Source organism: Lasioglossum baleicum, chromosome 19, assembly GCF_051020765.1.
Source record: "Lasioglossum baleicum chromosome 19, iyLasBale1, whole genome shotgun sequence".
Lineage (NCBI taxonomy): Eukaryota > Metazoa > Arthropoda > Insecta > Hymenoptera > Halictidae > Lasioglossum > Lasioglossum baleicum.
In genome coordinates, this window is record NC_134947.1 from 6,424,497 (window position 1) to 6,440,160 (window position 15,664).

A 15,664-nucleotide genomic window follows, 5' to 3' on the forward strand; every position below is an offset into this window, starting at 1 on the left:
CCACTGTATAGTTTTTCATCCTGGCCAACATTCGAGCGTGCCACGATCGAAGGAATAATCCGGCGGGCGTATTATCGAGTCGGCGCGGCATCGAAACGGGGGGAAGTAAAAAAGAAAACGAGGAAACAAGGAAACGATGAATCCTCGATAAATTCGAATCCTCCTATTCCGCGGGGCGAGACGCGATACATCAGTCTACGTACACATAGGGAATTTCTAGCCGGAATATAACAGAATACAGTAAAGCCGCGTTTACTGTCCGCGATCCAGTGCGCGATCACTGTCCAGTGCCTACCCACTCCACTGTCATGCTGTCCTTCTCCACGTTCGGCTTTATTTTACCACGTTTTTATTAGCTCGCTTTCTTGTCTGTCTGTTTGTTTGTTTGTCCGGTACAAATTTTACAATTGTTTTTAAACTAACTTCCCGATGAGAGCCAGAGATTTGAAATTTTAAACATAGCTCAGACTTTCTTAGCGCCAGCTGTTCGACTGTGCTTATTCATTCTGGCAGAGAACATCGCCGTTTCGTTAGTTTATTCTCAGAAGTTAGTTTATTATTATGTTTGTGTTTCAGGTGAACTTGAACGACGCCATGGACAACTTCTTCAACACGCTCTACCTGAAGATGTTCACGGTCCTGAACAGCCAATACGATTTCGACAATAAGTATCTGGAGTGCGTGGGCGAGAATATGAAAGAGATGAGGCCGTTCGGCGACGTTCCTCAGAAACTGGGCGTCCAGATCAAGAGATCGTTCGTCGCGACGAGGGCGTTTAGCCAGGCCCTGACCGTGGGTGCAGACATCCTGAAAAACATGCAGTCGGTGAGACTCGATCTCTTCTTCTCCTTCTTCTTCCACTTCTTCTCCTTAACCTGTTAATCAAGAATAACAAGTCAACTCGCGACCAGAGTCACCGGATTAAGACTTGTGTGTCCCCACTCTACCTTCCCCTTCTACTACGCTATTGCCCACGCTTCCGTTGCGGGCTGGTCACTTAGTCAGTAGCGCGTTATAACTAGCTGGGGCCTTGGGCAAAGTAGAATTTCGGGGCCCCTAACCCAAACTAAATAACTTTACGAGAAAAACGTAGATCTTGGATCTTGGTTTGTGTTCGGGGCCCCCTTTTGCTTGGGGCCCTATTTATTCAAGTTGCCCATTGGGTAACGCGCCACTGATAGGGACTTTTAACCTGTTCAAGTCCAAACTGACTCACTGGACATATTCTATACAGAACAGTAGCGCGTTATAAACTAGTTGGGCCTTGGGCAAAGTAGAATTTCGGGGCCCCTAACCCCAACTAAATAACTTTACGAGAAAAAAGTAGAATTTCGATCTTGGTTCGTGTTCGGGGCCCCCTTTTGCTTGGGGCCCTATTTATTCAAGTTGCCCATTGGGTAACGCGCCACTGATAGGGCCTTTTAACCTGTTCAAGTCCAAACTGACTCACTGGACATATTCTATACAGAACAGTAGCGCATTATAAACTAGTTGGGCCTTGGGCAAAGTAGAATTTCGGGGCCCCCAATCCCAACTAAATAACTTTATGATTTTACGCCCTACCCCTGGCTATTCCAGAGAGCGTGGACTCTCGAGATAACCAAGTTGGAGGTGGTCAGAGTTAATATCCACTAAAAACCCCACCTTCATAGGGCCAGTAGCGCGTTACAAACTAGATGGGCCTTGGGCAAAGTAGAATTTCGGGGCCCCTAACCCCAACTAAATAACTTTACGAGAAAAAAGTAGAATTTCGATCTTGGTTCGTGATCGGGGACCCCTTTGCTTGGGGCCCTATTTATCCAAGTTGCCCATAGAGTAACGCGCCACTGATAGGGACTCTTAACCCGTTCAGGTCCAAACTGACTCACTGGACATATTCTATACAGAACAGTAGCGCGTTATAACTAGTTGGGGCCTTGGACAAAGTAGAATTTCGGGGCCCCCAATCCCAACTAAATAACTTTATGATTTTACGCCCTACCCCTGGCTATTCCAGAGAGCGTGGACTCTCGAGATAACCAAGTTGGAGGTGGTCAGAGTTAATATCCACTAAAAACTCCACCTTCATAGGGCCAGTAGCGCGTTACAAACTAGTTAGGCCTTGGGCAAAGTAGAATTTCGGGGCCCCTAACCCCAACTAAATAACTTTACGAGAAAAAAGTAGAATTTCGATCTTGGTTCGTGTTCGGGGCCCCCTTTTGCTTGGGGCCCTATTTATTCAAGTTGCCCATTGGGTAACGCGCCACTGATAGGGACTTTTAACCTGTTCAACTCCAAACTGACGCACTGGACATATTCTATACAGAACAGTAGCGCATTATAAACTAGTTGGGCCCTGGGCAAAGTAGAATTTCGGGGCCTCTAACCCCAACTAAATAACTTTACGAGTAAAATGTAGAATTTGGATCTTGGTTTGTCCCCTTTTGCTTGGGGCCCTATTTGCCCAAGTTGCCCATTGGGTAACGCGTCACTTTCTCTACTGTATACCCGTTGGTGACGAGTAATAGTTGTCTCGTGCGACGAGCTATCTTTTCGGCCGGCCGATTCAACAGCTCCAGCTCGTAACGAACCTCGTAACTCGAAAAGGTGCGGCGTATCTCCTTGTCGCGCTCAACCATGGGGACAGCTGGAAAATTGTTTTGTGTTTGCAGTTGAAGCCGTCGACGGACTGTGCAGCTGCATTCACCAGAATGACAGTCTGCCCGTCGTGCAGCGGGATCACCAGAATGACAGTCTGCCCGTCATGCAGTGGGACCACCGGGAACGTGCTAGCGTGCGGCGACATGTGTACCAACGTGATGAAGGGTTGCTTGGCCCAGCACGCGGCTCTGGACGCTGAATGGAATCACTTTGTCGGTGAGTAATTCCCCGTCTATTGTTCCACGGTAATTACGGGCTCGCGCGCCGCGCCGTTCGATATGCGATCGTCGTCTCGTCACACACCACTTGACCACTTTTATTCATCGCGTAAACACGTCCCTGGCACAGCATCCTATTATTATTCTTTAATTTATTCTATTATTATATATGGTGCCATTTGAAAAAGTCAAGGTGACCTTTACTGTTTTACGTAAAAAGCATTCTGTCAGATTTAAGAAACTTTTGTCTAAAAGATTTTGTAATCGCGCTAACCGGAAACGCCTAGATAAAGCTGCAGCATTTTATCCATTGCGATATATGTACATTTGTACATACCAAAAATGTTCCCTATTATTCTAAGATCGTTGGTTACCAAACGGTAGACCGGGGTTCGAATCCCGTCGGGGTGAGAATTGTTTTTCTCCGTTTAATCTCCGTTTAAATTTTCGCGCCACTCGACTTTCGACTTCCGTAACATCAGAAAATCGCAACCCTCAGCAAAGAAGGGTTTCTAGTTTCGTTAGTACTTTCAAGGTCAGTTGAAGGTGATCGATGATTTTTAAATGGCTGTTGTAAAATGGGTTGTTGGAGTAAGTATACACCGAAATGCACGGAACATGCGGAGGAGGAAAGGTCTCTTTTGACCTGCCGTTTATTACACCTTAGGCGTAGCCATATTTTCCGTACTACAGGGCCTAAGAAGGAATGGTCAACTCAGTCCGAGCCAGCCTACCGAGCTAGTAACAGCTCTCACAGTATTCAAAGTTTTCTAACCATCAATGGTTCCAGTGTCAATGTAAAAGTCAGAAAACATTATATTATGTTATATGCGAGTAGTACACATATTGTAACACAACACTGATAGACGGTTATTTCATTGTGTCGTGGAGTTTCAATAAATACTAAATATATAGTAATATTTTATCTCCCAACCTCGTTCTCCCAACATGGGTAAAAGGGATTTTGTTTGCTGATGCGAAGACGAGTTCGATGATGCGGTAGACGATGACCTTCGAATGACCTTGGAGCGATATTGTAAGGTGTCGACACGGTTAATGGGAACGTTGTTCGCTCGCGATCGGATTTCAGAGGCCGTGGACAAGGTGGCGGAGCGGCTACTGGGCCCGTTCAACATCGAGATGCTGGTCCGGCCGATCAATTTGAAAATCTCCGAGGCGATAATGAACTTCCAGGAGACCGGGCAGGACGTGTCGAACCGAGTGTTCGCTGGTTGCGGTCGGCCGAGGCTAGGTAGGAGGAGGCGTAGACGCAGGGACGAGCGCGAACTGGAGCTCGAGTCGCTGAACTTTGATCAGGAAACGTTGACCGAGGATCGTGGCTCCTCAGCCGCAGCCAGCCTGGACAAACTCGTGAAGGAGATTCGCCAGAGAGTCCGGGACTCCCGCCAGTTTTGGGTCTACTTGCCGTACCAACTGTGCAACGCCGACCTTGTGGTCCCGCCCAGCAACACGAACGAATGTTGGAACGGCACGCACATCGACAAGTGAGTCGCACTTGTTCTTAGTGTTCTTACTACATTCGATCGCTCTCGATCCTTCTCCCCTCCCTTTGACTCGACGCGCGTCTCCTTTTTCTTTTTTCACCCCGTATAATGTTACTTATACGGGCCCCCGGCTTCCTTCCCAGTAACTCGTTTTCTTCTCTGACACCTAGGTATACATAGATATTAGGGTTGTTACTATTCCGAAGCTTCGAAGATTCAAATTCACCCTTTTCAAAATCAATTTGAACCTTTTGCAAATCAAGTTTAACCTTTCCAAGGTTTTCTACGCCAAATTCACACTTTTGCAAATCAATTTCAACCCTTTATAGGTTTCGTACTCCAAATTCACCCTAATGCAGACCAATTTGAACCTTTTGCTAATCAATTTGAACCTTTTACAGGTTTTGTACTCGAAATTCACCCTTTTGAAAATTAGTTTCAACCCTTTACAGGGTTCGTACTCCAAATTCACCCTAATGCAAATCAATTTGAACCTTTTGCAAACCAATTTGAACCTTTTACAGGTTTTATACTTCAAATTCACCCATTCGCAAATCAATTTGAACCTTTTGCAAATCAATTTGTACCTTTTGATAATCATTTTGAACCTTTTGCAAACCAAATTTAATCTTTTACAGGTTTCGTACTCAAAATTCATCCTTTTGCAAATCAATTTCAACCCTTTACAAATACAGCATTTTCAAGTAAGGTTTTCAAGAAAAAATCAAATCAAATGTGAATTAATTGTCAAGAAATTCAAATTTTGATTCAGTGCAAAGATGTACATCAAACACTTATTTAAAAGTAATTACCAGTTCGTTAACTTTGTAATGTATGAAAACTGTATGTATTTTTTATTTGATTTTTGTATTTATTGAAGCGTATTGAATATTGAGTCTATATATTTCCCTCGCAGTAATGACTCCGTTCACGCATGTCCAAATAAATATATATGTAATGTAATCTGAATAAGGAAAAAATTAATTTTAAATATTCCTAATGGGTGAAATTGATTTGCAAAAGGTCGTATTTGGAGTAGAAAACCTGTAGCATTTGAAGATCCAAAGTAAATGAAAAAAAATCATACTAAATTCTGTTGAACTTAATACTCCCAACATTGATTGAAACATTTGCTAAAATGCATATTGATTGTCGCGGCTGCAGGTACATATACCCGTTGTCAACGAGCGGCGAGACACAGAGTTTGAATCCGGAGGTGCGCAGTTCGGGCCCGAGGCCAACCATCGTTCGAGATCAGGTGTTCGCGTTGACCACCATTACGAACAGGCTCAAGTCCGCGTACAATGGCCAAGACGTCGATTGGATAGACACAGGTAATCATCATTCGATCATGCATTCGATGGGCATATACAAAATATTATGGTCAAATTGCAAATAACGCAGATCAATTAGTAAAAATAGAACTTTCGACGGCGATTGCGGCCTAGATTGATCTTGAGACACTTTAAACAACATTTTCTTGAAAGGTACCGTTCGTACCGTAATCTCCCTATTTTCCCATATTCTGCAATGTTTCAGCTTTAATTTAAAAAAAAATTCATCCCTCTACCTCATTTCTATCGAAAGTTCTTTGATTTTGAATCGAGTTAGGTCAAATTTATACGTAGATGATATACATATAACGATGTGTTCGAAATTGCAGAGGACACGGACTGGAACGGCTCGGGAAGCGGTTCCGGCGGCGGGATAGACGAGGAGCCGAGACCGAACCCGGATCTAACCCAAACCGACGACGAGGACTTCGAGGAGGGTTCGGGTTACGAGCAGAAGGAGTTGTCGCCGGACTTGCCGAAGCAACCTCCTCCGGCGGTGCACCCGGAACCGGTGCCTCCGAGGTTGGACACGGTTCCGAACACAGGTGGGAAGAGCGACGTCGGGTCTGCGCCGGGTTCTGGGTCCGATTCGAGCGGTGGTTCCGGCGCGGGTACCGGCAGCGGTGGTGGCAGCAGTACAGGAACCGGAAACGGCACCACCACCGCGGACAACGGCGCGAGCAGACAGAAAATGTCCTTGTCGCGAGCTCTGACGACGTACCTCGTTCCCATAGTGGTTATGTGGTTCGGTGGTTGTCTCACCGAGTGGCTGTGATCGTGTGGTTTCCCAGGATAACACGTACCGCGATATGTAAATAATTCCTTCTTGACCGTTACTCGCGTCCTCGATGTGTCACGGGTACTCTGAAAGGGAACAATAATGGTCCCCGGTGGGGCCACCAGCCAAGAGAGAGAACATCAATCGGCTCCGAGGAGGCGTGTACGCCCTGCCTCCTCCGTCGAATTAAATCCGATAGGTCCTTCGGGGACGTTCGCTGATTCCCGAGACAGCGACAAACAGAGCGGCAGGCAGCATCTCTTTCTTGGGATCTCCACGGTGGAACTCTGTACGCGAATCTCGGGGACGCGAGTGCAGAACACGGGATTCGCGATGGCTGCCGGACGGCTAGATTCCAAGGGACTCTAGACGTTCCGCCGCCTTCTTCTATCCTGCGTTGATCCACTGACAACAAATAAGCGTTTCTACAGTCGACGTTTCTGGGCCGTGGCTCACCCCGACCACCGCAAAACCCGTCAAGGACGTTTCAAGGGGTAGACTCCCGTCTCCAGGATTGCGAGGGTGCGCGAGGCGCCTTCTCGTTTCTCGATGATGCAAAGATAAAACGTCCATCTGGGCTAATGCAAGCTATGCCCTTTTTTTAGGGCGGTGGGCGAGTGTCACTTACGCACACCCCCTCCTCAGATGGCGTCTGGAGGGGGTAGTGTGGGACTCGGCTCCCCCTAGATGGAATTTGGGGGAAACGGGACTATATCCACCACGTGGAGCAAGCTAAGTTAGCGGTACGCGTCAGTGTTAGTGGAAAGAGTGGGGCGGACTCGGCAGACAAGCTGGCCGAGGGGCGGAAGGGTAAGGGGCCCGGCGAGACTCGCATATGGCAACCCTGATCCCTACCCATACCCACTAAACAAACCCCCACCGCAACCAAGGCCTCTTGGGCCCGTCGCGTCGCTTCAAAATCGTCCGCGGTTGACGGAGGGTGCGCGGAGTTTTTTTTGTTAAGGGGGAGGCTAAAACCGAGGGCGAACCCCCGTAAACAGCCACCCCCGTGACGTTCAATGGACCGCCCCTCTGCTAAGCAGTTGGTGCCCGAGCCTACGAAGAATCAAGGGCCTCCACTTTTCGCATTGCCCTTAGTTCTTCGTCCCTCGAGGCCCACACCACCACGCCTGTTCTTGTCTTTCATTGCAACGCCCCACCTACCACGGAGTTAACCACTCCTATTTTTAACTTTTAATGCAAATTACGCCCGGTAAAAATAGGACTTTTGAGGGCGACTGCGCGGCCCAGATTGATCTTTTATCTAGCGCTTTCGACTACTGAGAAAGCCCATCTTGCGTGTGCGTTATCGAGAAACGAAAAGGCGCATCCCGCAGCCTTGAAAATTCTGGGAACGAGATTACCGCCTTAACCGCGGCTCGGGAACAATCCTTGATACCCTCCTCATGGCCGAGACCCCAGCTAAGCCTGACGGTCTCGACGATCCACGTGTAAACCACGAGGACCGATTATATCGATCTGACGAAGGACTCGTTGGCTCGTTGGGATCTACGAGCGACCCAGCCCGATTCGAAGATCAGCCTCGTCGATAGCGGAGAGATCGCGCGGCAGATACAGAGCCGAGGGGAAGGAATTCCGTTCGGGTCCGCTGGTATTCCGGTGCGGCACGCGAGAGAGGAGGATAGAGAGGAAAATCCTTATTTTTCTTCGAGGATAAGCTTGTTGAATGGTGTGGTTTGAACAGTTTGTGATTCTATGGTGAAATGTAAATAAAGAAGAACGGGCGCTCACGATAAAGAGACTCGCAGGAGGGAACACGCTCTCGTGGGGACGCGAGACAGACGCTTTCCTCTTCCCGAGGACTCCTCCGCGCGTTCCTAGATGTTGGACTGTCCGAGATGTGTTTCGCGTGCCGATAACCAAACGGTGATTCTTGTAGGTTTCGAATCTGGATACCATTTCTCAACACCGATCTTGCTTTTCCAGAAGTTCACCCTTTCGCACAGTAGTTCATCGCTAATAACTCTAAGGAGTTAAGACGAAGCGCGGGAGACATTTTCCGCAAAGGAGAAAGTTACTTGAAGTCATCTCGGGAATCTTTTCAAGGAGATACAACATTTTTGTGACACCCCGTGTTCTATTGGAAATAATAATTAAGATCGAAACGTTACAATGAGAAATATCTGGAGAGCGAGAAATGCGTTGAGAAACGGCGATCAACGGTCGGCCATGGGAACGCGGAAGAAAGTTAAATTTCGTTGGACAGTGTTCTGAAATCGACGTGTTTCTTTTACGAAGCGCACCGCTCCGCCGCGTTGCGTCGTTCCAGCAACCGGTACTCCGAAGCGCGGTCGAAAATCGACTCCTGTGATAAAATCAAAAAAGTAAAAAAACGGAAAGATGAAGAAGAAGAAGAAGAAGAAGCGCCTTGACATCATCCAGGCAACGTCGAGCCTAAACGCGGGCAGAATAAAGAAACAGAAACAGAGAGAGAGAGAGACATTATTCTACAAATCTAGTGAAATATTCAAATAAATATTACGAATAATTATTTGTAATTATATAATTATATTATTATTATTATTATTATTATTATTGTAAAGCGAAATTAATATAAAGACAAAAAAAATTGTACGTTGCGTTCGAGATATGGTTGCGTGGACGTGGGAGACAGTGTTCCGATATCGTCCAGCATTTTTCGTACGATGGATGGCGGCTAGAGGCGCTGCGCGGAAAAAACAGTAACGTATCTATGATGACAAGGTAGTGGAGCCCTGCACCCTGCGCCTTGACACAGTTATATTGATGCGGAAGTACCGGAACAATCTGTTCCGGACAAAAAAAAACTTCAGGACTACAAAATATACACAAATGCACATGTTATACATTCATTTTTCAGAATCAAATCATACAAATCTTTTCAAATTCTGCGGGGTGCGTAAGGTACCCCATTTTATCGACAAGCTTACGTTACTGAGGCTGCAAGCGGCCATCCATCGTACGAAAAATGCTGCACGATATCGGAACACTGCGTGGGAGAGCGTCGGGATTCACGAGACGCCTCTCGTCCACAAAAGATGTATCGTCTGCCTTTCGCGAAACGAAGAGAAAAATGGCGATTGGACCGGGCCGAGGAGCGAAACGGGTGGACTCGGCGACAGGGAACAGGGTTTTTTCAAATCTCGAAAGCACTATATACGGACCACTTGAACGATTCTCCAGAGATCGGACACACTCCCTGGAATCAGTGTCAGTGATTTTATTTCTCTTTTCATTTTCGTTCGTTCTTTTACATAGGCGTCGACGCAGTCTCTCGCGGAAGGCGAGGATCGACGCGCGAGATCATTTAATCGTTCGCCGCCCTTGAAAATCCGCTTCTAACGCTTCCGGTGCGAGTGTCTGCTCTCGAAATGAACGAGATACAATGTCGACGCTACACGATCTCGCAACGAAAGCGATAAAGGAGAATCATGCCGGGCGCGCGAGTACACTTACGTTTCTTACTATTATTCTTAATAATGTATTTATGTTATTCGCTATTATAAAAGGTAACGAGCAGCAAAGATTCATGTGCAAATCGGTGGCGAGACTGTATTCGTCGGACCTCAAACGAAATTGTTAGTCGATTGCGTAAACCTTTGTTTCTTAGACTAGCCCACTGTAAACGATCGCATCGCATCGGAAAAGAAACTGTATCGTCTCTGCTCTTCGGGGGAAGAGGGTCTGAGCTACAGGGTCTTTCAAAATTATATGTCGCGATCGCTATAGCGTGGTTCTGCACCTCTAGATAGAGGTGAAAAGTTCCTACAAAAATGGACTGCGAAGTTCGCCTTGAACTCGATTCAACTGTTCTCTTAAAAAACGACTTTGACCCTAACAGTCACCCTTTCGAGTGGTGACTTTGAAAATTGCTGTAACATTATTCAAAATATTGCTTACATTATTAAAGAGATGTTGGTGTAGCTTAATCAATTACTATACATTTTTAAAAGTTTCTGCTAAAGTTTCTATAAAATATTCTGCGTCGAACAAATGTTTCAATTTCGAGTTCAGATAGCTCCGAATACAAAGAGTTGCAGATTCGTCAACTGTATACAGAATCGAAACAGAAATCTTTCAAAAATGATATCATTTCGAAATTCCTATCTTTAGTTAATACATAGTTATCGAAAGACTAATACTTTATCCAAATCTGAACCCTTGGCAGTTGAATTGGTGAATCACCACCAAAAACTGCTGCACCATTATTCAAAATATTCTTTACACTATTAAACATGTTGGTATCGAACCAATTACTAAACAGTTACCTATTTCACGAGGTATTCTATCAATTTCGAATCCATAAAATGGGAAAAATTGTACAGAATTAAAATTATTCTAAATCGAAAGAAATTAATTCTCGATTGGATAATAGCTCCGAGTCCATTTTCGTAAAAAATCTCCCCCGAGGTGCAGAATCACATTATAAATACAATGGTCGCGACATATAATTTTGAAACACCCTGTACCAACCGAATTCCGACAAGAATCCAGGATAGTTTCAAATCTCTTCTTCCAAAAAGCGAACGATGCTCTCTCTATATTTTGAATCTTCGCTACGACGATTTAATGGACAGAAGAGATGGCGAACGCGTATGAAGTATGAAGTATCGCGATTGAAAGTGATTCAAGTGTGTGTTGCGCGCGTGCTTGTTTTTTTGTGTGTGTGTATGCGTGTGCGAGTGTGTATCAAAGTCAGGAAGAACGCGTAGCGCTTGCGATCGAGTTGTTCGTAATTGTCCTTTGTTTCTCCGTGTTCGATGACATTCGCGATGCCGATCTAACGTTTAGCGATCAGTGAAAAGAATTCCCAGTACCGGGGCTCTTACTTTACGAAATAGAAATTGTCTGCAAATCGATTGCAAGGAAAGAAACTAAATTGAACGTTATTTCTTCCCTTGACGGTTTGAATAGAGGAGATTCGCTGCGGATCTCTCTTTATGCAATTACGGCTTCTAATAATTTTTTACAGACAGATTTTAATTTATATCAGATCTAAAAAGGCTACTACCATGGAAAATAGTATTCTATTTAATTTCAGCTTCTTAAAATTCGTCTAGAAAAATTGAAAATTGCATAAACATCCGCGGTCTACTCGTCGCCTTCGAAATTTCCGAAACCGAAGCTTCGAAGCTTGAAAATCTTCGAGCTTCGAAGGAAAGTAACAGCCCTAGTACCGCATACACCGAGAGAGAGAGACCACTGTAATCTGCGAGGATTATAATATACCGATTTATAATGCCCGATGCATATTGTGATAAAACCGCGTGGACACCGAGACCTCTAAAATCGCTCTCGCCATTCTCCCAAGGACCTGGACGACGATTCTAACCGGGTTTTTTTGGCGAGTTGACAATTTGGAAAACGTGGGTGGGTGAAACGTGTGTGAACGTACGTGCCATAGAGCGACGTGGCAAGAACAAAGAATATTCCGAAGCACGCCGAGAAGAAGCGACACAGAAACCATACACTTTCACGCGATCGTCTCAACTTTTCGCTCGTATCCGGAGACGTTTCCGTTACGTGTACAGACACCGGAGAATCTCGCCGTTACATCCTTACAGTGTGCTAGCATCTAACCCGAGAATTTTATTTAACGACCGACACCCTATGGAATAAATTGAAATATTCGAAAGAAGCCGCGCCAGTTCCGTTTCTACCCTTTCGAAAAACACCTGCGGACACGCACGCGGCACCAGGTAAGTTGTATCGGATTACCCTTTGCCTTACAATACAAGATTCCGAACAGAATCTAATAAATAGACTACGGATTTTATGCATTTGCAACGAAAACGAACGAGCGCAATTTCAAACAGTGAAAATATCAAAAGATTTTGAGTATTAATACATTATTTTCATCACGTTGCGATTATTAATGTAAAATATACATTTATATTTAGCTCCTGCATCTTGCAATTGATGCACGAAGCTTTTATCTTGCATAAACATCCGGAGTCTACTAATAAATATATTTGTATGCTATTCATTTTCCTTAAACCGAAATCAAATTCTACTTTGGTGTTGTTAATGTACAGCTGTTAGATGTATAATTCTCCTTTTTCAGGAAATAACGAACTACAAGAATGTTCTAATCTCTATAGCCGTAAAATAAAGCAAAGGGCAAAGAATTTACAAAACAAATCTTTTAAATTTTCGCTGTTAGCCCAGCTTAAAAAGTTGTAAGAATCAATTTTTACTCTTGGTTATCAGAATGCCGACCAAACGCATTTTTCCACATATTCGTTAAACGTAATTTACTGAACTAATTCTTCTAGCCTTACAGAGAAATTAAAGTTCGGTTTAGGGAACTGATTTTGCGAGCAGACTGCGGATCTCGATGCAAAATAAAACTGTTTTGCATCGATTCTTAACAATTCTGTTACATTGAAAGCAGCATTACAATATTCTTGAATTTTATGAATCTTCTACTGTTTTATATTTCTGCATAACGTACAAATGCATAGAGATCCGCAGTCTGCTTACGAGTGATCATTTTCGCGGACAAATAGTCCTCTAGATCGCTGTCGATCGATGAGAAAACGAAACTTCCGGTTTAGATATTGGCCACGATGATTTCGATGCTTCTTTGCTGACTCGAACCTCTTCCGCGTGTAGTTAAAAACCTTCGATCTCTTCCCGCCAAGTCCAAGTTAACTTCTGTCTGGGCTTTCGGACAATTTTTTGTACATTTCCCGTCGATGATTCAAGGGCCGCTCGGCTCTCGAACGCGAGTACCACGTCATCTTCTGCAAGGTGAATTCAAGTTATTGGATGAACAACGTGGGAGATAAATGCGTAAATATTAGGTTAGTAATGTTACGTTAAGGGTTGTAACAAAATTAAACGTGATCTGCCACTTTGTAAATAAATTACTACGTATAAACAGATTTCTAAACAACAAAATTTGTTACTTTTGGCCACGATTTCGGTCGAACTCGCTACTGTGCGTTCATCAGCTGTTTGTCCTGCGACGTATATGTCATATACCGGCCGACTACTGTGCGTGTCATAATATTGTTCGAGGAATGACACTTTTTCCTCGCGTAACGGACGTAAATAAATACACATAACAGCGCGAGATGTTCCTTTTACTTATTTCAATAATGACAATAACAGATATAAGACCGTGGCAGGTTAAGTGTTAGAAAAGGGGGGACATTTCTACAAGGTTTTTGCGTTCCGCAAACGATCGCGAGATTTATTTGAATTTTCCAGTTAGAATAACCATTACTCGGGATTCATTTTTCTACATAATGTTAGGTTATCCCACAAGTTTCTTTCGGAATGTGTTCCCTTAATGTTGCTGAATAAATACGAACAATGCGATAATCTTCATTATGTGCATGAATCGAGAACCAACTTCTGATACAGGTCGTTTGATCGTGGCAGGTTTAGTGTTAGAAAAGGGGAGACATTTCTATTTACAAGGTTTTCGCGTTCCGCAAACGATCGCGAGAATTTGAATTTTCGGTTACCTGAATAACCATTACTCGGGATTCATTTTTCTACATAATGTTAGGTTATACTAGGTTTACGGCATGAATAAATATATTAATAATAATGTTGGGTTATCCCAAAAGTTTCTTTCGGAATGTGTTGCTGAATAAATACGAACAATGCGATAATCTTTATTAAGTGCGTGAATCGAGAACCGACTTTTGGGACAACCTAACATTCATTCAGCGATATTAACGCTAAACCTACCGAGCACAAAAAGCGATTAAAATGTTCCAGCTTATAAAAATGACGAGGCTCTATTTATTTATATTTTGTGCAATTTTTATTGCAACATGTGCTTGGACAAATTAATTTATCGAATCAATTTCCATATGTAAAAGCAGCTTCGTAATTTCAATAATTGGTACGGCAAGTAAATTTGCAAATGGCCGTGACGTCACTTACCGAATCAAGGTCCGACCACTGCGATATCAACTTCTGCGGCAGCTTCGTCGCTTGCAGCTTCTTCAGCGCTTCGTCCGGCTTATAATTGCAGCTGTGGAGGGTATCGATGATGTATTCTTCAGTGTCACCGAAGCGAGCGTTCTCCATCGCTTCCATCAGGGGAATTCCCCCGGTCTGTTGCCTGATCATCAAGTAAGAACGAGCCATGAGCAGATAGATCGGAAGCCAGTCGTTCACCTGTTCGTTTGGGATCCAGCTCGACACCTCCGGGAAATCACGGTACTCGTCCTCCAAGCTGGCCTTCGTTCGACACTCGGGAACGACCGCAACATCTCTTTCATACTTCTAAAAAGCTCATCGATTCGCGAAATTCATTAGCTTCCAGCATATAAAATGTCCGATTTCTTTGTTGTTTGTTCTGCTCTTTTAGGAAAACGGGATTTACACTTTGGAGGACACTTTTGACTTGATCACAAAGTAACAACAGTTCGAGCAACAGTATATATTTTTATCCGTTATATCCAAGATTCGAGGGATAAAAACATTGAAAGAAATATCGAATGCACACCTTGTCCCGAGGTTTGGCTCTAAGAACCTCCTTGTCGCACTCCTCCTGCTGCATTGTCGTTGCTGTCAATTTTGTGAACACGTTTCGCGCGGAAAGCACCCCCTTTTTACCTCCAGCTCACTTCAGCTCGACGCACGAAAGGAGGAAGACGATATCATAATCGCCTTATAAAGTCCTGCGATAATCTCTTCTCTAAATAGAGGAAGGGGGTACTCCCCTGCCTCTCCCCTTCCCACCTATTATTCTCCGTTGTTTTGTCCTAGAGCTCCTGTTTACACAGGACTAAAATTAGAGTAACTGTATAGATTACCGATATCGCTCTTTATTTGAATATTATTCCTGATTGATCAGGAAATAAGAGTATGTTTAAGCATTCTATGGAAGAATTATTGCAGGAGAATTGTCAGAAATAATTCATATCTATATACACTTGAACGGATATTCCCGTACAGAGCCGTCGATTTTAGACAATTTAACGTCGGTTTATCTTACTGTCCAGGCCAGTCGGACAGAACCTTGCTCCCTGGTTTTGTATCCAGTATTTTCCAAAAAGGTAACACGATTTAAATAGGAAAAAATGCGTGAAAAGTTGACGTGACAATTGAAGATTCATGTCTTCGAATAGATTAAAGTCTGGGATATTCAAGTTCGATGTACTTTCTTCTTTCTTGATTTCTTTCTGATTATCCAACATGTCGTTCTGCGAGGACGAAAGTTCG

The 15,664-nt window shown here is 44.2% G+C and overlaps 2 protein-coding genes across 4 annotated transcripts in view; one reads left to right on the forward strand and one right to left on the reverse strand.

Annotated features, from left to right (window-relative positions):
• Dlp (glypican dally-like) overlaps positions 1-8,163 on the forward strand; it is a 137,139-nt gene extending 128,976 nt beyond the window's left edge. For all 3 annotated transcript variants that reach the window (XM_076443704.1, XM_076443705.1, XM_076443706.1), the window contains 5 exons: positions 577-825; positions 2,652-2,856; positions 3,949-4,363; positions 5,528-5,697; positions 6,027-8,163. In XM_076443704.1, coding sequence (XP_076299819.1) covers positions 577-825; positions 2,652-2,856; positions 3,949-4,363; positions 5,528-5,697; positions 6,027-6,472 — 1,485 coding nt within the window. In that variant the 3' untranslated portion in view covers positions 6,473-8,163. The remainder of the gene's footprint in view (positions 1-576; positions 826-2,651; positions 2,857-3,948; positions 4,364-5,527; positions 5,698-6,026) is intronic.
• A 4,917-nt stretch (positions 8,164-13,080) lies between these two features.
• On the reverse strand, positions 13,081-15,377 carry LOC143218499 (uncharacterized). The gene is made up of 3 exons (XM_076443707.1): positions 14,946-15,377; positions 14,378-14,722; positions 13,081-13,221 (listed from the first exon to the last, which is right to left on the reverse strand). The coding sequence occupies exons 1-3, from the start codon at positions 14,997-14,999 to the stop codon at positions 13,126-13,128; spliced, it is 495 nt and encodes a 164-aa protein (XP_076299822.1). The 5' UTR covers positions 15,000-15,377; the 3' UTR covers positions 13,081-13,125.
• Positions 15,378-15,664: the final 287 nt, after the last annotated feature.

Bases quoted from the DNA above. Each gene is read 5' to 3' on its own strand.
- LOC143218499 (XM_076443707.1), bottom strand. From the start codon at position 14,999: ATGCAGCAGGAGGAGTGCGACAAGGAGGTTCTTAGAGCCAAACCTCGG. The intron at 14,723-14,945 runs GTGTGCATTCGA...TGAGCTTTTTAG, and splicing joins GAGCCAAACCTCGGGACAAG to AAGTATGAAAGAGATGTTGC. The intron at 13,222-14,377 runs GTAAGTGACGTC...TTCACCTTGCAG, and splicing joins AGTGGTCGGACCTTGATTCG to AAGATGACGTGGTACTCGCG.